The following is a 22,220-nucleotide window of genomic DNA, read 5'->3' on the forward strand; positions in this document are numbered from 1 at the left end:
AGTGGCCCCGGAAGTTGTGGGACATTCCTGGGCTCCAGTCCTGGGGATGTTTATTCTATGGGTGGAGGGTGAGAAAAGAAAGATGTTGCAATCCACTCTATTCACATCAGATACGTCACTGGGGAGGAGGAGGAGGGGGAGAGGGCTCTGATTAGGTGGAAACGGGCAAAAGAGGGACATCAGGTCACTGAGCTCCCCAGGTGCTCGGCCTCCCGCCCCCGACTTCATTTGGTGACAAACCAGAAACTGAAACTTAGTCTGAGGATTCCCAGTTTAGAGTCAGAGATGAGTCACTGCTAAGAGCAACTGCAGTAGCTGAGAAGTGGCACAAGAGAGGCAGGCGTGAGCTGAGGGCACGGGAAGCAAGCAGGTGAGAGTGGACGACCAGGACAACTGGTCCGGAGAGTCTCTCTGAGGTAGCTGTGGGGGAGGTGGAGGGAGGATGTTTCCCTGGTCCTGAGGCTGCTGGGCAGGGCCATGAGGCTGAGGAAGCTGGGTGGGGTGGGGAGAGGCCAACTTCCCCTGTTGCCAGGTGGTGTTTGTGACAAAGGGCAGGGCAGCAAGGAAGGCAGGCTGGGTCATGGCTGAGGACGCCTGGAAGCTGGCTCAACCACACAGGAGAGCCTCCTGCACCCCTTTCTGCAGCGCATCTGAGGGTCCCGTGGAGCATGGCGAGGGGTTTTGAGGCGGTGGCCATGGACTGCGAGATGGTGGGGCTGGGTCCCAGCCGGGAGAGCGGCCTGGCTCGCTGCAGCCTCGTGGATGCCCGCGGTGCTGTGATCTATGACAAGTTCATCCGGCCTGAGGGCGAGATCACCGACTACAGAACCCTGGTCAGCGGGGTCAGGCCTCAGCACATGGAGGGGGCCACGCCTTTTGCCGTGGCCAGGCTGGAGGTGAGTCAAGGGCTGAAGGGGGCTGTGGACGCCTCCCAGTTCTTCAGCTCCTGGGGAAGTTTGGGGACTTTTTGCTTTTCAAATGTACTCTTCAAATGTTTACTACTACCCTGACCCGGGGCAGAAGAAGTAAAGTTCCTGTGAATTTATGTGAACGAGCAATTAAAAAAAAAAGCTCCTATGGTAGCACAACATGAAAACTATAATCAATATATTTGAATTGTAAATGTGGGAGTGGTTCCAGGCCTGGGAGAGAAATAATAGCTACTGTGTACTGAGCACTAACCACGCAGGCAACGGACATTCTCCCGCCATTTCTGAGCTTATTCACTCCTCACTAAACACCCTGTAAGATGCTGGGTTCTCAGAGCTGTTGATTAGAGGGTTGGGTTTGAAATCTGGCTCTGTTACTCACCAGCTGTCTTCATTTCCTAGTGTGTTGTAACAGAAACACCACAAGTGGGTGGCTTTAAAACACAGCAATTTATTTTCTCACAGTTCAGGAGGCTAGAAGTCTGAACTCAGGGTGTGGCTCTAGGAGGAGGTCTTTCCTAGTCTATTTCAGCATCTAGTAGTTTCCAGCAATCCTTGGAGTTCCTGGGCGTATGGCTTCATCTGCCTCCATCCTTGTCAGATAGCGTCTGTCTTCCCCTATGTCTGTGTGTCTCTGTGTCTATGCGGCTCTTTAAATAACTCAGAAGTGATTAGGTTTAAAATCCCCCCTACACTGGTATGACCGCAAGTGACTGTCTTATGGAAAGGTAATTACATGACATTAGATTAGATTACATCTACAGGTATGGGTTATAATTCCAATATATGTTTTGTGATAGGGGAAACAATTCAGTCCATAACACCAGCGAAGTTCCTTGGTTTGGGCAAGTTCCTCATCCTGTCTGTACTGTTTCCTCACCTGTAAAAGAAAATGGCGATGATGATAGTAGCGACCTTATAGGGTTGTGTGAGGACTGTTCTTATTATAGAGCAGAGTGCCTATAATAATAAATATTATAGTTTTCCTTATTACCATATTATAGATGAGGAAAGTGAGCCTCACTTGACTGAATAACTTAAACAAGTTCAGATAGCTGGAATGTGGACAAGCTGGTCAGGATTCAAAGACCAGGCTTAAAACTTGTAGGGCTGTGCTGTCCAATAGGGTCTCCTAGCTACACGTGGCTAGTGAGCACTGGAAATAAGGCTCGTCTGAAGTGAAATATGCCTGAAATATGAAATACTCACTGGATTTCAAAGACTTGGTATAAAAAAAGGAACTGTAAAATATCTCAATAGTTTATCTTAATTACACATTGAAATGATAATACTTTGGATGTATTGGGTTAAAAAATATAGTTTTAAAATTAATTTTATCTGTTTAGTTTTACTTTTTTAAATATGGCTACTAGGCAATTTGGGGAGCCCTGGTGATGCAGTGGTTAAGTAATTGGCTTCTAACTGAAAGGTTGGCAGTTCAAACTCATTAGCTGCTCCATGAAATAAAGATGTGGCGGTCTTTTTCTGTAAAGATTACAGCCTTGGAAACCCTATGGAACACTTCTACTCTGTCCTGTAGGGTTGCTATGAGTCGGAATTACAAGCCTCAAGTCGCAATACTGAAGGATTCTATGGGCAAAATATTGAATGACACAGGAATAGTCAAAAGAAGATGGAAGGCCACATGCACCACAGCCTACACAACCCCGAGACCAGAAGAACTAGATGGTGCCTGGCTACTGCAACCGACCACTCTGACTGGGATCACAATAGAGGTTTCCAGACACAGCAGGAAGAACATGTAGAACAAAAAATTAAATTCATAAAAAAAGACCAGACTTACTGGCTTGAGAGAGACTGGAGGAACCCTCGAGACTTTGACCCTAAACCACCCCTCTGACTTGGAACTGCAGCCATTCCCAGAAACAGCCTTCCAGCCAAGCAATAGACAGGCCTACAAAATAAACAATAACACCTGAAAAGAACATGCTCCATAGAACAAACAATTATTTAAGTCCAAAAGGGCAACATTTGCCCAAAAGTAAAGACGAGAAGGCAGGAAGGGGTAGGAAAACCAGACAAAAGGAAACTAGAAACCCAGGGTAGAAATGACAGTATAGAGATTGTAGCCCATGTCATGGAAGACTTTGTGTACAGCTTGTTGAATGAGAAGCTAATTTGTTCTGTAGACTTTCACCTAAAACACAATAAAATATATATATATAAAAAAGAAGATGGAAGGAATACATGGTCACTGTACCAAAAAGAATTAGTTGATGTTCAACCATTTCAGGAGGCCGCATGTGATCAATAACCAATGGTAGTGAAGGAAGAAGTCCAAGCTGCACTGAAGGCACTGGCGAAAAACAAGGCTCCAGGAATTGTGATGGAATACCAACTGAGATGTTTCAACAAATGGACGCAACACTGGAAGTGCTAACTCATCTATGCCAAGAAATTTGGAAGACTGAAAGAGATCCATATTTGTGGTTATTCCCAAGAAAGATGATTCACCAGAATGCGGAAGTTACCAAACAATGTCATTAATGTTACATTCAAGGAAAATTTTGCTGAAGATAATTCAAAAACAGTTGCAACAGTACATCAATGAGAAATTGCCAGAAATTCAAGCTGGATTCAGAAGAGGACGTGGAATGAGGGATATCCTTGCTGATGTCAGATGAATCTTGGCTGAAGCAGAGAATATCAGAAAGATGTTTACCTGTGTTTTATTGACTATGCAAAGGCATTCAGCTGTGTGGATCAGCTGTGTGGCTCTAACAAATTATGGATAACATTGCAAAGAGTGGGAATTCCAGAACACTTGGTTGTGCTCATGAGGAACTGTACATACAGATCAAGAGGCAGTTGTTCAAACAGAACAAGGGGATACTGAGTGGTTTAAAATCAGGAAAGGTGTGCCTCAGGGTTGTATCCTTTCACTACACTTATTCAATCTGTATGCTGAGCAAATAATCCAAGAAACTTGGATTACATGAAGAAGAACGAGGCATTAGGATTGAAGGAAGACTCATGATAACCTGCAGTATGCAGATGACACAACCTTGCTTGCTGAAAGTGAAGAGGACTTGAAGCACTTACTGATGAAGATCAAAGACTACAGCCTTCCGTATGGATTACACTTCAAGGTAAAGAAAACCAAAATCCTCACAACTGAACCAATAAGCAGTATCATGATAAATCGAGAAAATATTGAGGTTGTCAAGCATTTCATTTTCCTTGAATTTATAATCAACACCCATGCAAGCATCAGTCAAGAAATCAAACCACGTATTGTATTGAGCAAATCTGCCGTACGAGACCTCTTTAAAGTGTTAAAAAGCAAAGATGTCACTTTGAGGACTGAGGTGGGCCTGACCCAAGCCATGGTATTTTCAATCCCCTCATATGCATGCAAAAGCTGGACAATGAATAAGGAAGACCAAAGAAGAGCTGACGCCTTTGAATTATGGTGTTCGCAAGGAGTATTGAATGTACCATGGACTACCAGAAGAATGAACAAATCTGTCTTGGAAGAAGTACAGCCAGAATGTTCCTTAGAAGCAAGAGTGGCCAGGCTCCGTCTCACGTACTTCAGATATGTTGTCAGGAGGGATCAATCCCTGGAGAAGGACATCGTGCTTGGTAAAGCAGAGAGAGTCTGGGAAACAAAGGAAGACCCTCAGTGAGATGGATTGACACAGTGGCTGCAACAATGGGCTCAAACAGCGAAGATTGTGAAGATGGTGAGAGTGACAGGGCTGCTCCTGAAGTTGACAGTAAGGGACATGGGCCTACTTGAGGGTGACATTCTTCAGGGCCCCGTCTTAGTTATCTAGTGCTGCTGTAACAGAAAAACCACAAGCAGGTGGCTTTAAAGAACAGGAATTTATTTTCTCACAGTTCAGGAGGCTGGAAGTCTGAATCCAGGGCACCAGCTCTAAGGGTAGGCTGTCTGTTGGCTCTGAGGGAAGAGTCTTATCTCAGCTTCTTAGCCTTGGTGTTCTTTGATAGTCGATAGTCTGCACATGGCAGCGACCCCCCCCCCCCGCCCCCGCCAACCCCGGCCTCCCGTTTGTGCTCACTGTTTGGTGTCTATGCTGCTGTTTATATCAATCAGAAGTGATTTAGGTTTAGGACACACTCTACATTGACATGGCCTCATTTACATAACAAAGAAACCGCCATTTCCAAATAAGATTACCTCCACCGGGGTCAGGACTCCAATACCTATTTTGAGGATACATAATTCAATCCATAACAGCCCCTTACCCACAGTGGCCTGCCCTGGCAGCCAAGAGTGAAGGGCTGGGCATGAGCTAATAAAAGGATAGGTGGATACTGGCTGGAAGCAGCTGTCTGGGGGCAGAGATTTCCAAACTTGTCAGTCAGGAAGATGCCCTGGGAACATTCGCTAATGCCCCCTCCCCTCTCTGGACATTTTGATTCAGTGGGTCTGGAGTAGGGGAGGTGATTTAACCAGGGCCTAGATAATTTTTTTTGGTTGGGGGGATCAGGCACATTTGGGAAATATAGTGGGAACACAGTGGAAGGAGTATGCAGGCAGACCCCTGTGCCTGAATCTTTCACTCCCCTGCCGTGTGACCTCACAGCCCACCTCGTTACTTAGATGGCTGTGTAATCCTCACTTTTATAGGGACTATATATATTTTTTTATATTCCCTATTCAAGACATTCTCATTGAGGGCCATCATGTGCTGGGCATTCTTTCTTCTGAGATTAAAGGATGCTAATACAACCAAGGAAACCCTGGTGGAGTTGTGGTTAAGTGCTATGGCTGCTAACCAAAGGGTCGGCAGTTTGAATCCGCCAGGCGCTCCTTGGAAACTCTATGGGGCAGTTCTACTCTGTCCTATAGGGTCGCTATGAGTCGGAATCGACTTGACTGCACTGGGTTTGGTTTGGGTTTTGGTTAATACAAGCAAATCAGTTGCTACTGGTGCTCCATAAGGTTTTCGATGTCTGATTTTTCAAAAGTAGATCACCAGGCCTCTCTTCCAAGACACCTCTGAGTGGACGTGAACTGCCAACCTTTTGCAGCACCCAGAGACTCCCTCCTAATGCTTGTTGTTGTTGCTCCTGACTCATGGTGACCCCATGCACAACAGAACAAAACACTGCCTGGTCCTGGGTTACTCCATGATTGGTTGTTATCAGGCCATTGTGCTCCATAAGGTTTTCAATGACTGATTTTCAGAAATAGATCACCAGGCCTTTCTAACAAAGCACCTCTCAGCGGACTGGAACGTCTAACCTTCCTTTGAGCAGCGGTGCAGGTTAACATTTTGCTCCATCCAGGGACTCAGTGTTAATATCCAACGTTAGGTTCTCAGCAGTTGGTAACAAGAACACCAGCAGCAATAACAATAATAATGAGAGGCTCAGGCAGATCCAGACATGGCATCACAGCTCTCAACTCACTGCCTCGTGACCTGGGCAAGTCCCGTAACCTCTCCCACCCTCAGCTCTCTCCTGTGTAAAATGGGACTAAGAATATCTTTGTTGAGAGGCCTCGTGATGAGATAAGGAAATGACCTGGCTCAGTGCAGGGCTGATGAGTGGAGATCAATACATGTCCCTTGTCCCTGCCCCACTTCAGTTCTTTCCAGGAATTTGAGTGTCTCCACCCCCTTGCATTTAACAGTGGCAAAGTCTGACACACCTGCCTCCTGAGGCTGACTCAGGGCAGGTTGGGCAGCCAGCAGGGCATATAGCCCCAGGGCCCAGCCAGCTGGCACCTTCCCGCTCTTCCCTGGGCTTCGGCAGGTCCGGCATCCCATTCCCACCTCAGGAAGCCAGTGGAGCCTTGGCTGCTCCACCTGTCTAGGCTTGACCTTACAGTTGGAGAAACTGAGGCCCAGAGTGGATCTTTGATATCCCTGAGGCTACACAGCAAGCCCTGGGGATCTTTTCCCACCAGTACCCATCATCTTTGTCCTGAGGGGTGGTTGGTATCACTCTGCTAAATGGACCGTTCTGTTCTTTTTCCTTTCTTCCTCTTCATTTCTTCTGATCATCTACCCCCCTCTCAGTTTATTTCTCCCTTTTGGTTTTGTGATGGGATAGGGTCCCCCAGCCCCACCCTTGGGTTCAGGAAGTGATGAATCTCCCAGGAACCCACATCACGATGACTTGGTCCTCTGACGTAAAGCCTGTGGTCATCTCTGGGGGCAGCTGACAAGTTGCTTCAGGGCTGTGTGAACTGGGCCTGAGCCAAGCCTAGATGAAAAACAAGCCACATTGTTCAGAAACAGAAAGGATTTCAGCGAGAAGAGGCCCGTGAACCACAGCCACCCATCCGGTACCACCTCCTTCTCAGCCGGCCCCTTCCTCATTCTTCTGCGCCTGGCTTGGGTTGCTGCCTCCCTCGACGAGTTCCCTAAAGCAGCAGCGAGTTTTTGCACCAGTCATGGGCCCCACATTGTTATCTTCTAAAGCCTCATCGGCATCACAAGGGAGCCTCCTAAAACAAACAAACAAACAAATATAGCTGCCATTGAGTCGACTTAGACTAATGACAACCCCATGTGTGTCAGAGTAGGACTGTGCACCATAGGGTTTTCAATGGCTGATTTTTTACAAGTAGATCACCAGGTGCCCCAGAGTAGACTTGAACCTCGAAGCTTTTGGTTAGCAGCAAAGTCCGTTAACTGTTTGTGCCACCCAGGGACTCTGGGGATCTCCTAGAAATGTGGAATCCTAGGCCTGTCCCAGAACTGAGTCCAAATCCACATTTTAGCAAGATTCCCCAGGCAAGATTCCCCTGAGCACAGTGAAGTCTGGGAAGCGCTGTTTCATTTGGTGCTTTGCTTTCCCCAGGGATCAGGTGGAATTAACTGCCTGCTGGCTGAAGTCCACCTGACGGGGTCCCCACACAGGACAGTGGGTGGACAGACCCTGCTTCCAGCACTGTGACCTGAACAAGTCACTTCTTCTCTCTGGGCCTCGGCTTCCTCCTTAGTATAATGGCAATAATGATCCTGTGGTCACCAAAGGAGAGTGTGTAAGGGGACAACATGACGCCCCAGGAGGCCACTAACCATCTAGAAGGAGAAGCAGCATGCAGAAGGTGTTAACCACCCGAAGGCTCTTGCCGGGGTGCAGATGAGGGCCCAGGCTGTGCTTGAAGAGAAAGAAAGGTTGCCAGAAAGCTGGCCCAAGGTGGTCCTGAATTGGCTATGAGCTCAGAGCCCTGCCCCTTCCCCGGTGTAGCCACCCCAATTCTATGTTCAGGTTTCCCGTTCCCGTCCTCCCCATCTCCAGCCACGTTAAAGGAAGGTAACTGGCCTGTTGTGGATAAAGTCAGCATGGGAGAGGAGGCAAGAGGGGTCTCACTCTCAGCCTGGCAGTGGGCTATGGAGGTCTGGACAGGCCTGCTCTTCCAGCCCAGCAGGTGGTTACAAGTGCGCAGGGTCCAGCATGCTGGCTTTGAACCCTGGCTCTGCCATTCTGCTGTGGGACTGTCCCAGTTGTCTCAGGGGCTTAGCACATTACTCCAAAACTTAGCAGTTAGAACAACGCCAGCATTTATTTTGCTCTCTCACCTGCAGTTTGGGCAGGGCTGGCAGGGACAGCTTGTCTCTGCCTCACTCAGCATCAGCCGAGGCGTCTATCAACAGGCTGGGCTGGACTCTTGGGAAGGTTTGCGGTGCACGTGTCTGGGTGGTCGGTGCTGGGCTCCTGGGGCATCTCTCTCCATGAGACCTTTCCCCACAGTCTCTCCAGCATGGTGGCTTTGAGGTAGCTGGACTTCTTTTATGTTGGCTCAGAGCTCCCAGGGCACCTGCCCCGAGAGATAGAGAAAGAGAGAAACGGGGGAAAAGACAAGACAGAGAGATGGATGGAGAGAGAGACAGACAGACAGAATGACACACACAGAGAGGTAGAGAAGGACAGAGAAAGACACAGAGACAGACAGAAACAGAGAAGACAGACAAGAGACAGAGAAAGACGGAGACAGAGCAAGCCAAGAGGAAGCCCTATGGCCTGTTTTGACCTGGCCTCAGGAGTCACACAGGCAGCCCCCATTCAAGGCAAGGGGAATTAGGAACTAGAATTAGGGGAATTGGTGAGATGAGTGTCAGGAACTTGTGAACTTGTTTCAAACTCATGGTAACCTTAGGCAAGTGAGTTCATGTCTCTGTGTTTCAGGTTTTTCATCTGTAAAATTCAGTTAAAAGTGGCCCTCCCTCATTGGCATATTAGTTTTCTAGGATGGCTGTCACAAAATCATAAACTTAGCGACTTGAAAATAGTTTAATTATCTTACAGTTTTGTAGGTCAGAAGTCCAACATGGGTCTTACGAGGCTAAAATCAAAGTGTCGGCAGGGCTGGGCTGCTCCTGGGGACTCTGGGGGAGAATTGTTTCCTTGCGTTTTTGTCTTCCGGAGGCCGCCCGCATTCTTTGGCTCATGGCCCCTTCCTCCCTCTTCAAAGCCAGTAGCAGCAGGTGAAGTTCTTCACACGTCCACTCCAACCTCCCTCTTCCACGTAAAAGGCCCACCCAGATAATCCAGGATAATCTTATTTTAAGGTCACTAAGCAAACTTCATGGTGGCACAATGGTTGAGCGCTTGGCTGCTAAGACAAAGGTCGGCAGTTTGAACCCACCAGCTGCTCCACGCTAAAAAGATGAAGCAGTCTGCTCTCATAAAAATTATAGCTTTGGAAACCCTATAGGACAGTTCTACTCTGTCCTGTAGAGTCGCTATGAGTCAGAATTGACTCGACAGCACACAACAACAGAAGCTAAAAAGGAGCCCTGGTGGCACAGTGGTTAAACGCTCAGCTGCTAACTGAAAGGCTGGTAGGTCAAACCCACCCAGTGGCCTCAGGGGAGAAAGATGCGGCTATCTGTTCTAATAAAGGTCACAGCCTAGGAAACTGTATGGGACAGTTCTACTTTGTCATATAGGGTTGCCATGAGTCTGAATCGACACAAAGACAACAACAACAACATCCACCTGAAACCTGAATTTCCCTTTGCCATGTGACCTGACATGTCACAGGCTTTGGAGATTAGGGTATGGACATTTTGTGGGGGAGGATTATCTGTCTACCACAACAGGGTTGTTCAAAGGATTAAATGACATAATGGCATGGCAAGTGCTCTGTGGGTCCAGGCACACATCTAAGGGGTATACAGCCTGTCACACAACTAAGGGGTCCAGGCACACATCTAAGGGGTGTACAGCCTGTCACACATCTGAGCGGTCAAGGTCACTTGGTACAGACCTAAACTACTGAGTGTGAGCAGGGACATGATCCAATCTCTGCATTTTATGAATGATAAGTTTGAAGCCCAAAGAAGGCCAGTGATTTGCCCTATGTCACGCATACAGCAAGTCAAGGAAGGCTGCTTCTGACAGCCCTGTGACCACATTTGCACTATCCACCCAGAGGCCCCAGGTGACGCATGGGGGGCACATGTCTTCTTGTCTTCCTGGCCAGATCCTACAGCTCCTGAAAGGCAAGCTGGTGGTGGGCCACGACCTGAAGCACGACTTCAAGGCACTGAAAGAGGACATGAGCAGGTACAGCATCTATGACACATCCACGGACATGCTGCTGAGGCGCCAGGCCAACCTGGGCCATTGCAGGCGAGTCTCCCTCCGGGTGCTGAGTGAGCGCCTCCTCAAGAGGTGCATCCAGGTGTGTATCTACCTCTCCCCTCACAGGCTGGGCCACTGGGGGGTGCCTTGACCAGGAGTATGGGGCAAGGCACCCGGCAAGGCATTCCTTAGCGGCCTGGTCCTCTAAGAACTCCCAATGGCCCAGGGCAAATATTTGGCGCCAAAGATGCACTCACTTTCTTCCCCATTCTCCTGAGAATCTGAGTGCTTGTGAGAGAGAGGTTCCCTTTGTTTGGGCTCCCCCAGAGGCAGACCACAAGACAAGGATCCAAGTGGAAGAAACGTGAGAGGTAACCCTAGGAGAATGAGGGTGAGACAGGGAAGGGAAGGCACCCAGTAAAGGATTTTGTTTTTGTTTTCTTAATGAAATCAGTTACCCAGTGGATTAAAAAAAGCAAACAAAAACAGTTGCTGTTGAGTTGATTTCGACTCATGGTGATCCCATGTGTGTCAGAGTAGAACTGCACCGCAGCCACTGAAAACCCTATGGAGCAGTCCTACCTACTCTGACACACATGGAGTTGCCATGAGTTGGAATTGACTCCATGGCAACTGGGTTGGTTTTTTGGTTTGGATATTTCAGAAGTAGATCTCCAGGCATTTCTTCTGAGGTGCCCCTGGGTAGATTTGAACAGCCAACTTCCGGTTAGTAGCTAAGAGCCTAACTGTTTATGCCACTCAAGGATTACCCACTGGATAATTGGAGCTTAATCCTACTGGAGAAATTACCTAATGGAAAATTGCAGCTTAATCCCACTAGGGAACTCTGGAAAATGGTGCAAATCACACACCTTGGATTTGTCCCATAAGAGGGCCCAGGGAGCTGGGGTATTTATGTATCAACTCCCATTAGCCATTGGTTGAATGCTGCTCTGGGGGGGCCTGCAAGGCTGCAGGCAGAGCAGGCTCCCAAAGCCCCCGGGCAAAGGAGTGCAGTAGGCTGGTCTAACTGGGGGGGACAGGGCAGAGGCAGACACTAAAGCCTGCTGCTTCTGGTGGGGACCTTTCAAGCCCACAGCTGTTTATTGAGCACTACCCTATAGGGTCGCTATGAGTTGAAATTGACTCAACAGCAATGGGTTTGGCTTGGTTACCCTGGAGTCCTGGGCGGCACAAATTGTTAAGCCCTCGAACACTAGCTGGAAGGTAAATGGTTCAAACCCACCCAGAGGAACCTCAGAGGACAGGCCTGGCGATCTGCTCCCAGAAGGCCACAGCCTTGAAAGCCCTGTGGAGCAGTTCTACTCTGCACACATGGGGTCGCTATGAGTTGGAATCAACTTGATGACAAATAACAACAGCTCTGTGCCAACTAAGGGGTCAGGTGCTGGGGACACAGGTGAGTTTGGTGGAATGAGAAGGTGGCCCATAATCAGATCATTATCACTCACTGTGGGAATTCTGATGGCAGGAAGGGCCCTGGGGCAGGGACGGAGCACAGGGTGGCAGGGGAGGAGGCTTGATCTGAACTGAGTTTGAACAAGAAGTCTTAGTCAGGATAACCGGGAGAGGGCCACCCAGGGAGAGGAGGAGCGTGAGCAGAGCCTGGAGGAGAGTGCTGCCCTGACCGGGTGCCTGGGAGGGAGGCTATACGGAGCAGGGAATGGGTCTGAGCTGGGGCCTCTCTTAGCCTCTGGCACAGAAGGACCAGTCTGAGGTTTCCTTGGAGCCCTTGTTACCTCGTGGCTGTCAGTCTGGGGCCTGGTTCTGGGGGCTTTGAGCCTGACTCAGGGTCCCTTATGGGCCTGGGCCCCCTCTCGGGCTCTGTCCTTTTACCCCTGGGCTCACTAAGTCTGGCTGTGCCAGGGTTCCCAGCCCTGCCCCATGTCTCCTGCCTGCATCAATGCCCCTAGAGACCTGCCCTAGCCCTTTGCATATGGGCCTGGCATTGCTGGTTGCTGCAGCCAGAACACACCCATGTGACACTGGAGCTACTGTGGGGTGGTGTTACGTCCGGGGCCTGTTTCCCTTTGGAGACAATAATCGTATTGGAGCTGCGGGCTCCAGCTACAAGCTGCCCACACGGTGGACCACGCCACACAAGGAAGGGAAAGGGCCTTCCTACAGTCAGGAAATCCTTGAGAGGAGGGACGTAGCATTCTATAGTTCAATCCTCTAAGGGAGGCCCGATCAGGTCCATTATACAGAAGAGGAAAACGAGGCCCAGAGACGAAAGGACCTTGCCCATCCATATTCACAGCCCAGCTTGTAAGAGGGAAACTGGGATTTGAACTTGGGTCTGACTCCAAATCCTGGGCTCTTTCAAACCCCACCGCCCCTGTCCTCGTCTCCCAATCCTGCTGATGACCGGAGAAGGAAGCTCATGCCGTCTTCTGCTTCTGGAAGTTCCTTCTGATTTGGTCCTCAGCTTCCTTCTCCATAGAACAGAGTGGAAGAGAGCGGGTAGCCTCTCTGTGCCTCTTTTTACTCATCTATAGTAGCGAGGCTATAATAGGGGAGGATTCATGGAAATCCCACATGTGAAGTACTTAGCTCAGCGCCCAGTGCATGGGACAGGTGCCCTTCCACATGCCAGCCAGGGCCACAACACTGTCTACCCAAACCAAATTCACTGCCACCAAGTTGATTCCAACTCACAGTGACCCAGTAGGACAGGGGAGAACTGCCCCATAGGGTTTCCAAAGCTGTAATCTTTGCGGAAGCACATTGCTACATCTTTCTCCTGTGGGGCAAGCGTGTGTGTTCAAACCACAGACCTTTCGGTTAGCAGCAGAGCGCTTAACCACTGCACCACCAATGCTCCTTCAACTCTGTCTACTTGCTTATTAATAATATGGAATAAGTAATGGCAACGAGGAGAATCTCACCAGGTGTCCCCAGCACCCAATCCGGAGTGTCTGGAAAAGGAGCCCTTGTGAGGCAAGGAAGGCCTCTCTTGACAGAGGGACACCCAGAGAATGCAGCCAGGCCTGAGCTGTGTTCCCCCGGCTCTCCCACCCCGGGGTTCTAGATTCAGGCCCCCCACCAAGTCCCTACCCTGTACCTGTGTCTGCAGAACAGCCTGATGGGACACAGCTCAGTGGAAGATGCGAAGGCAACTATGGAGCTCTACCAAATCTCCCTGCGAATCCGGGCCCGCAGAGGGCAGCCCAGCCTGGATGTCTTGGGCTGAAGCTCAATCCAGCCCCTTCCACAGGGACCAGAGACCTTTACCTCTTCAGGGGCAGCGACTCTCATGCTTTTGAAAATGCATCTTTAGTAGTAAAATGGCTGTATATTTTCTCTACTCAGTCCTTGGATCTTCTGCTTGTCTCTTGCTTTCTTCTCTCTGAGCTAGGTAAATGATGGAGGGAATGCAGTCTGCAGGATACTGAGAGGGGAACAAAGACATGTGCCGAGGAGGTGGGGAAGCATGTTTTCTCGGTAACATGAATCCTGTGGGTCCAAGAAGCTCCCAGAATCAAGGTGGCACATGACTACATTAATAAGCCCTCCCTCTGCCTCTCTTTTTTTGTTGCATTTATGCCCAGAGGGAGGCACTGTTTCCTGGAGGTGGCACCTGGCTTGGAGGTCCACTCACTCCATCTTGTAGTTGGTACCATGGCACTCGTGAGCTTCCAATCAAAGGTACAGGAAGCATGATGGGTGCCACCCCAGTGACCTTGAGCAAGTCTCGTTTGTAAAACGAGGAGGCAAAGGCAGTGGACTTGGAGTTAAGTAGAACTAGGTTGGAATCCTGGCCCTTTCATTTATGAACTGTGTCACCTAGAGTGAGTTATTTAATGTCTCTGTGCCGCAGTTCTCCATCTGTAAAGTGAAGATTGTAACAACTTGGGGTTATTATGAAATGTTGCACACAAAGCCCCTAGCACCATGCCTGTTGTAGCTTATTGCCAGTTGCTGTCAAGTAGTTCCAGCTCATGGCAACCCTATGTGACAGGTAGAACTGTGTTCCGTAGGGCCTGCAATGGCTGATTTTTCAAAAGTAGATCACCAGGCCTTTCTTCCAAGGCAACTCTAAGTGGGCTTGAACCACCAACCTTTTAGTTAATAGCCAAGCATGTTAACTGTTTGTACCACCCACGGACTCCATCATAGCTGCAGCACCCACCACACGTTAATAACGAGTTATTATTCCCTAGATCACCTGCACAGCCGTCTGTGGGTAGGGCACAGTGTGTGGGGAGAAGCGTCTGCCCCAGAATGTTCCTGCTCACTGGAACCAACCGTTGTCTTAATCGTGCCTGAGTCCCACTTCATATCCACTAACCCAGAATTTCAGGAGTGGGGCCTGGCCATCTGTCATTTTTTAAACTTTCATGGGTGATTCTGATGCCTAGGACATTGGAATCACTTCAAGTTCTGTTTAAGCAAATATCCAAGCCCAGTGTCTCACACTTGAGTCACCTGGATTGATCCTTACAGCACACAGTGCTAGGTCCCACCCTTAGTGCTGATTCAGCAGGCCTAGGGTGGAGCCCAAAATATGCATTTCTACCAAGTTTTCCGGTTCATGCTGATGCTGCTGATCCGTGGACCACACTTTGAGAATCACTGCCTAAGCCTCAGGGGATTGCAATGTGCAGCCAAGGTTGAGAGCCACTTGCCTAAGGGACTCAGCGCTCCAGGGGTGGACTTCTACTTCTTTGCTGTCTCCCTTGGCTGCCTGCTTGTACAGAGAGGTCTCTGGTCACACAAGATGTGTCCTAAATAACCCCACTACACAGATGAGGGGAGCTTGAGGAACTAAAGGATTCAAATTCAGATTTGCCTGATCCCAAACCAGTAAAACCAGGTGCCACGGAGTCAATGCCGACTCATGACAACCCACGTGTGTCAGAGTAGAACTGTGTTCTGTAGGGTTTTCAATGGCTGATACTTCAGAAGTAGAAAGCCAGGCCTTTCTTCCAAGGGCACCTCTGGGTGAGATCAAACTTCCAAGCTTTTGGTTAGCAAAATGAGGGTGTTAACAGTTTGCACCAGCCAGGGCTTCCTCTTTTCACTCAGACTGTGCTTTATAATGGCACCACAGACCTCTGGGAACCTGGGTGGGGGGCTCTCTCCAACATCTGGAGGCCTAGGAGGAGCAGCTTGCTCTCTCCCACCCTATCTCCGGAGTCTTGGGATCATGATTCAGCCATCTGCTGTTTTATGATTTTTATGAACCTTCCATGTCTGGCCGTGACTGGCCACTAGGGGGTGCGCTTGGGCCATTTGTCCACCTTACTGCAAACCTAGGGAACACTTCTGGATGGGGTGTGAAGGGCTCTCTTCAAATATGCCTAAGGGCGCAGCTTGCAGGACCCTCAAGGCTGTCCTCAGTCAGCCTCAGAAGCTGAGGCTCAGAGAGGCACTGGGACTTGCCCTGAGTCACACAGCGATGCAAGCCTGGCCTGGGAGGTAACCCCAGGCTGTCCGACTCCCAGTCCAAGGTTCTTTCCAGCACTTCAGGCTTGCTTGAAAGGAGAGACAAACCAGGATTCCCAAAGAAGAAGAATTCCCATAGGAAAGCTTTAACCCGAGTTCCTGCTTCAGGCTGGGATGCTCGATGCCCCAAGGCGAGAGAAAGCCTGAAGAGGCACCCCCTCCTCCATCCCCTCTATCCCCAACCTTTCCATTCCCCACTGCCCCATCTCCCACCCCCGCCTCCCAGGCAGCTGGAGGGAAGCTGAAGCCAGAGCGAGGGTCGTGAACCCCAGAAAGCACTGTATGCTACTGGCTCCGCCCCCAACATTGGGCTGGGGGGCATGTGGAGGGGGCTCCGTGTCTACTGTGCAGGCAGTTTTTCAGTTGAGTGAAAAACAATCACGTAAAAGGCACAGACATTGAGGGCCTGGAAAGAGTGCCAGCTTCAGAGACAGGCAGACTGGGCTCCACACCTGCTTGAGTGACGGTGGGCAGAGTCTCACCTCGGTGAGTTTGTTGTCCTCATCCATCAAAGGGGCTGAGCAGAGGTTGGTGATCTCATACCCAGCACTGGGTGTGTGGTACACACTGGGAAACAGCACCCACCACTACTGATCATAATAAAAGTACAGAGCTGCTTTGGGCTTCCCCCTCTCTACCCCTGACCTACCCAGCTGGACCCCCAACACAATCCAGGCTGATGCTTGCAAACGTTAGGTTTATTCAGGCATAGTCGTGAAGGGCCAGGGAAGGGAGGATGGCACCTGTCAAGTGGCTGCTGTGGGACCAGCTTTGTGCTCATGCGTCACTCAGGTAATCTTAGTCCTCCCAGGAACCCTGAGTGGGGGTGATTATTTTCCCACTTTGCAGGTGAGGAAACCAAGTCCAGCTCCGACCTCTGTCATGCCCAGCACACCTGCTTGTGGCAGTCTGATGATGATGAGGTGGGCAGTGCTCAGAAAGCCAAAACACCAGTTGCTGTCAAGTCAATTCCAACTCATGGGGACCCCACGTGTGCCAGAGTAGAACTGGGCTCCACACGGCTTACAAGGGCTGATATTTCACAAGTACATCGCCAGGCCTTTCTTGCTAGACCCCTCTGGGCAGACTTGAACCACCAAACTTCCAGTTAGCAGCCAAGCACATTAATCATTTGCTCCACCTTGGGACTCCTCTCAGTAAACTCCCAGGAACTGGGCTGTTACAGGGTGGCTAGGATCATCTGCCTCAGTCTTCTCATCTGTAAAATGGTATTAGTCCCAACTCCCAGAGCAAACGGGACCAGGAAAGTGGAACCACTTTGAAATCTGCAGCAGCTTGAACAGATATCAGGTAGAATCTCATTGTCCCGGGATGCCACTCCCTTCTGGTCTTCCACCCTTCGTTTCTGAAAAGTGCAAGTCAGGTTCCACCCCAGGCACACAGGGAGAAGGTGCACAGGGCTTCCTGGCACTGCCTGGCCTCCAGTCTCTCCTTCCCAAACCGTTTAGTTCCCGCACGTTGCTTCCCCACATTAATCTGTCCCCAGTCCTACCCCTTCATACCTACTGCAGCCGGGATACTTTCCTGGCCTCCCTCCTGGACCTGGCAGGAGGGTTGTGGAGGGAGGGACAGAGGCTACCTTGCTCACTTTGTCCCTTCTCTTCGGTTCACGCTCCTCCTGACCTGGGTCCCCTTCTCCAGAGTTCTAGATACCCTGGGGGACTGTATCTGCTGGGGCCAGGAAGGCCGGGGAGTGAGTGGTTTCTGGAGACCATGGTAGAAGTCCCAAGTGCCCTGGCAGTGTGGAGGTGGGGCAGGGGCAGATGATCCAATAACTAAAGTAAGCACAGTCTTATTTGTGCTTACTTACTAATCTAGTGAACAATTTTACATGGGTTTCATTTCAATGTGGCATGGCGAAGCCCATGTAAAATAGTTCACTACAGATTAGTAAGTAAGCACAAGTAAGCCTGTGCTTACTTTGCTTATTGGATAATCTGCATCTGGAGTGGGGTAAGGGTGGGGGAGGAAACTATTTCCTAGGCAGGTGGGAGCTCTGTCTGGCATCCCAGCTTTTACAGTCCTAGTAAGGGGAGGGCAGCCCGTGCCACCTGGTCTCACCTGAGCACAGGGGAAGAGCCTGCATCTTATAATGTACTGTCTCCTCCTCCCACCCCAGGTGGGCCTCCAGAGTGAACCTCCAGAAGGAGAAGAGAGTGTGGTCAGGGAATGAAGGGCTCTACTCCAAGGGTCACACACGTCAATCCCTAAGGGACCAGTCCAGTAAAATAATGATGAACCAGTCTGATGTGCCTCAGGACCCAGGAGTGCATGCCCATCTGAAGTGGGCAAGTGTCACTCAGGCCCAGTTGATGGCAGCTGTGCAGAAATGCTGGCCAGTAGACACATGTCTTCAGGGCTGTGTCTGGCCCAGGGGCCACTAATTTGAGATCTTAGCTGTAGTTCCACTCCCATCTGATACCTGACTCCTCTCAACTAGGGGCCCACATGTGCCCAATGACAGAAAATCCACTGCCTTCGAAAGCCCTCCTTGGAGCGCTGGAACCTCCTTGTCTAGCCCCCCTGCAACTCCCACCCAGGATCAAACCAATCGCACTCACACACTGTGACCTGTCATACGTCTGAAGTTGGTTTTCACCTCTACCTCCTCCTCTCCTCCTGAGTATTTGACTTTCCGGGTAACCAAAATAAAATAAGTGATAATAACAATGACAAAAAAAGCAGTTGCCATGGAGTCAATTCCTACTCATGGTGGCCCACACATATCAGAACTGTGCCCCTAGGTTTTTTTAGTTTGTTTGATTTTTAGTTGTACTCACAGCTATGATCTATTACAGCAAAAAGATACAAAGCAAAACCAGCAAAAGGAAAAGGCTCATGAGGCAAAGCCCGGAGGAAACCAGGCACAAGCTTCCAAGGGTCCTCTCCTGGTGGAGTCACACAAGATACACTTAATTCCTTCAACAACCAATTGTAACAACACACATGAAGTGCTGTGTACCAGGGAAGTTCACCTGAGTCTAAAAACCCAGATCGCCAAACCTTTCTTCTGAGGCAACTTCGGGTGGACTTGAACCCCTAACCTTTCAGTTAGCAGCCAAGCAGTTAACCGTTTGCACCGCCCAGGGACTCCTCCCAATTTCTTCAACATTTTCTACTTATGTGAACTCCCTCCCCATTTCTCCTCTGCCCCACTGACAGCTGACCCACCTGTCCCAACACCCTGGCTTCCCTGTCCCTTCTCTTCTATTCCCCCCAACCCACATGCTCAGTGAGTGCTTAACAGACCTGTTACCACAAATAGGGAGAAGGTGAAAAGAGAGTCTAGGACCAGCTGATCCAAGGGGAAGAGCGGTGTCCTCCGGCCCAGGAAGACCTGCCCACTCATGTGGCACTGGAAGAGAAACTGAGATGTCAGGGACAGGAGTCACCTTCTGCCATCTAACTCCAGCAGGCACCAAGAACTTGAGGATGGCCGGAAACGAGTCTAAAAAACAGCCCTGCCTTGTTGGGCACACCTGAGTCACCTCTGACTCAGACCCCTTTTCTGCTGACCCAGACTCCAGGGCAGCAGAGTGTGAAGATTGGAAAAGTGTCCCTGCCCCTCAAACCCCTTGGTCTGCCCTCCCTCCTTCCTCCATCCCAGCCCCAGCCTGGGTGGAGAAAAGTGGTTTTATTCAGGGAAAATGTCCTCCTGCTCCCCCTCCCCTGGTCTGCGGTCTTCCGGCTCATCCCCGGACCTGCTCTCCTACTGTTCTGGCCCCACCCTCGGGGCCCATTGTCTCCAGGGGGTGCAGCCAGCCCGTCCTAGTGCCAGGGTTGGTGACTGACGCTTCCCGCTTCCTGCCCAGCGCGCTGCGGGCCAGTGCGGCTCCGCTGCCAAGAGGCTTACTCACTGGCGGAACAATTTCCCCTCTATATGGAAAGAACGTATGCTTTTCCTGCTGGCGGAAGAGAGGGTTCTTAGTAGCTTTGCGGAGACGTGGAGGGAAAGGAAAACCCTGGCCTGGCCCCAGCACCCTGATTTGGAGTCCCGCGGTGTGTGTTTCGTGGCAGAACCCTGCTGGCGTCTATTCCCAGGCACAAGGAGAGGCCCAGGGAACACCGGACGGGTCCCTTGGTTTACGACACTGAGCTGGTCCCCTCGCTCAGGGCTGGATGACCTTGGCTCCTCATTCCCCCGCTTCTATTTCCTCACGTTTAGTGGTAGGACAGAGGGGACAGACAGACTCAGCGCTGCCAGCCAGTCCCAGCTCAGTCCCAGCCGCGTCCTCCAGGGGGCGCTGGAGCAACTCTGCATGACTGATCCCTATCCAGACCCTACCTCTGGCAGAACAGCTTGTGCCCGGGGCTTGGGCCTGGCTGTTTTCAGTGTAACTGCATAAGGAACTAACTGGCTTGGGGTTTCTTGGCGTCTAGAGAAAGGAGGGGCAGACTTAAAATCAAAACCCTTTCTATTTGAGCTAGGCTCTTCTAAGGGACGTGAACAGGCTAGAAGACAGTGACAAAACCTGGTGATCCTCTGGGAAACCCCAGGGGCCTGGCTGTGGAGCAGCACAGGGACAGGGCAGGGTCTTGCAGGCAGCAGACTGGAGCTCAGCCCCGGTTCCACTGTGTCCTGGCTGGGGGATGCCAAGCAATGACCTCCTGGGTCTGTGGTTCCTGATCTGTAGACTGGGGAAAATAATTACGGCCTCCCAGGGTTAGTGTTAAGACGGGTGCTCTTGCCCCAGGCCAGGTTGTTTCTGTGTCTTCCACTAAGACAGCTTCTTTTATCCCTGCCCTGTTGTACCTACCCCTTAGGCTGTGGCTGGAAGAAACATTCCAACTTGACAGATTGTGGCTCCTCATTTGTTGCTTCGTCTTGTTAGCTGCCATCGAGTCAGCTCCGATTCACGGCAACCTCTCGTACAACAGAACAGAACGTTACTCAGTACCGCCTCACCTTCACAATCTTTCATATGCTCAAGTCCATTGTTGCAGCCCCTGTGTATTTTGAGTGCCTTCCAACCTTTAGGGGCTCACCTTCCAGCACTGCATCAGGCAGTGTTCCATAGGGTTTTCACTGGCTAGCTTTTGGAAGTAGATCTCTAGGCCTTTCTTCCTAGTCTGGAAGCTCCGTTGAAACCTGTCCAACATGCGCAACCCTGCTGGTATTTGAGATACCAGAGGCATAGCATCCGGCATCATGGCAACACAAACCACCACAGTATGACAAACTGACAGACGAGTGGTGGGTGTGTTACTAGGGACCCAATATTAAGCAAAACTTTCTCACAGCAAATCTCTAGGACATGGGGCTCGCCTTCTCTTTACCCTGGGGTTCAGGGGCAGGACAATGAACTGAAAAGGATCTAGGTTTCTGGTCTCTTTCTGCCATTAAAAAAAACCTGTTCGACTCTAGGTGAGTGGGTTTACCTCTCTGAGCTTGTCTCAGGCAAGATGAATCTCAGAGGGCCTTTGCAGCCCTAATGTCCATCCAGATAGGAATAATAGTGCCCACCTCGGAGGGTGGTTGTGGAAACTGTTATGGTTGTTGTTGGTTGCCATTGAGTTGATTCTGACTCATGGCAAACCCATGTGTTATAGAGTAGAACTGCTCCCTAGGGTTTTCTTGGCTGTCAGCTTCATGGAAGCAGATCATTAGGTCTTTTCTTCCAAGGTACCACTAAGTGGCTTAGAACTGCCAACCTTTAGGGGAGCCCAGTCCAGCGTAAATTTCACCACCTAGCTGGAACCTGCGAATGTTACCTTAGGAAAAAGGGTATTTGTAGATGTAATTAAGTTAAGGATTTTGAGATGAAGAGCTAATCCTGGATTATCTAGGTGGGCCCTAAATGCAACCACGAGTGTCATTATAAGAGAAAGGCAGAGGGAGATTAGATGCCACACACACACAGAGGAAAAGGCCATGTGAAGACAGAGCCAGAGACTGGAGTGATGCAGCGGCAAGCCAGGGAAGCCCAAGGATCGCGGGCAGCCACCAGAAGCTAGGGGAGGCAAGGAGCAGACTCTCCCCACAGAGGCTCCAGAGACAGCACGGCCCTGCCGACACCTTGGTTCCAGACTTCTGGCCTCCAGAACTGTGAGTGAACACATTTCTGTTGTTTAAGCCACTAGGGTTGTGGTCATTTGCTATGGTTGCCCCAGGAAAGTGATACCCACCCCCAACTCCCTATCTTCAGCTGAAAACCAGAACTCCAGCTCTATTTCCTGAAGAGGAGTTTGTGATTTCTCACCTTTCCTCAACTCTAATTCAAAAATCTCTCTCTTTTTTAATTATAATTTTTATGGTGCTTTAAGTGA

At 50.2% G+C, this 22,220-nt stretch overlaps 1 protein-coding gene across 8 annotated transcripts in view; it reads left to right on the forward strand.

The window, feature by feature from the left end:
• Window positions 1-146: 146 nt before the first annotated feature.
• ISG20 (interferon stimulated exonuclease gene 20) overlaps window positions 147-22,220 on the forward strand; it is a 44,114-nt gene continuing 22,040 nt past the window's right edge. For 3 of the 8 annotated variants that reach the window (XR_010317375.1, XR_010317376.1, XM_064267113.1), the window contains exons 1-3: window positions 149-370; window positions 646-896; window positions 10,363-10,563. Coding sequence is in view for 4 of the 8 variants with exons in the window: in XM_064267113.1 (XP_064123183.1) it covers window positions 669-896; window positions 10,363-10,563 (429 nt within the window). In the remaining 4 variants the exon portion in view is untranslated. The other 5 variants (XR_010317378.1, XR_010317377.1, XM_064267111.1 and 2 more) reach the window with 4 other exon arrangements.

The sequence above is a fragment of the Loxodonta africana genome, chromosome 13 (genome assembly GCF_030014295.1).
Source record: "Loxodonta africana isolate mLoxAfr1 chromosome 13, mLoxAfr1.hap2, whole genome shotgun sequence".
Taxonomy (NCBI): Eukaryota; Metazoa; Chordata; class Mammalia; order Proboscidea; family Elephantidae; genus Loxodonta; species Loxodonta africana.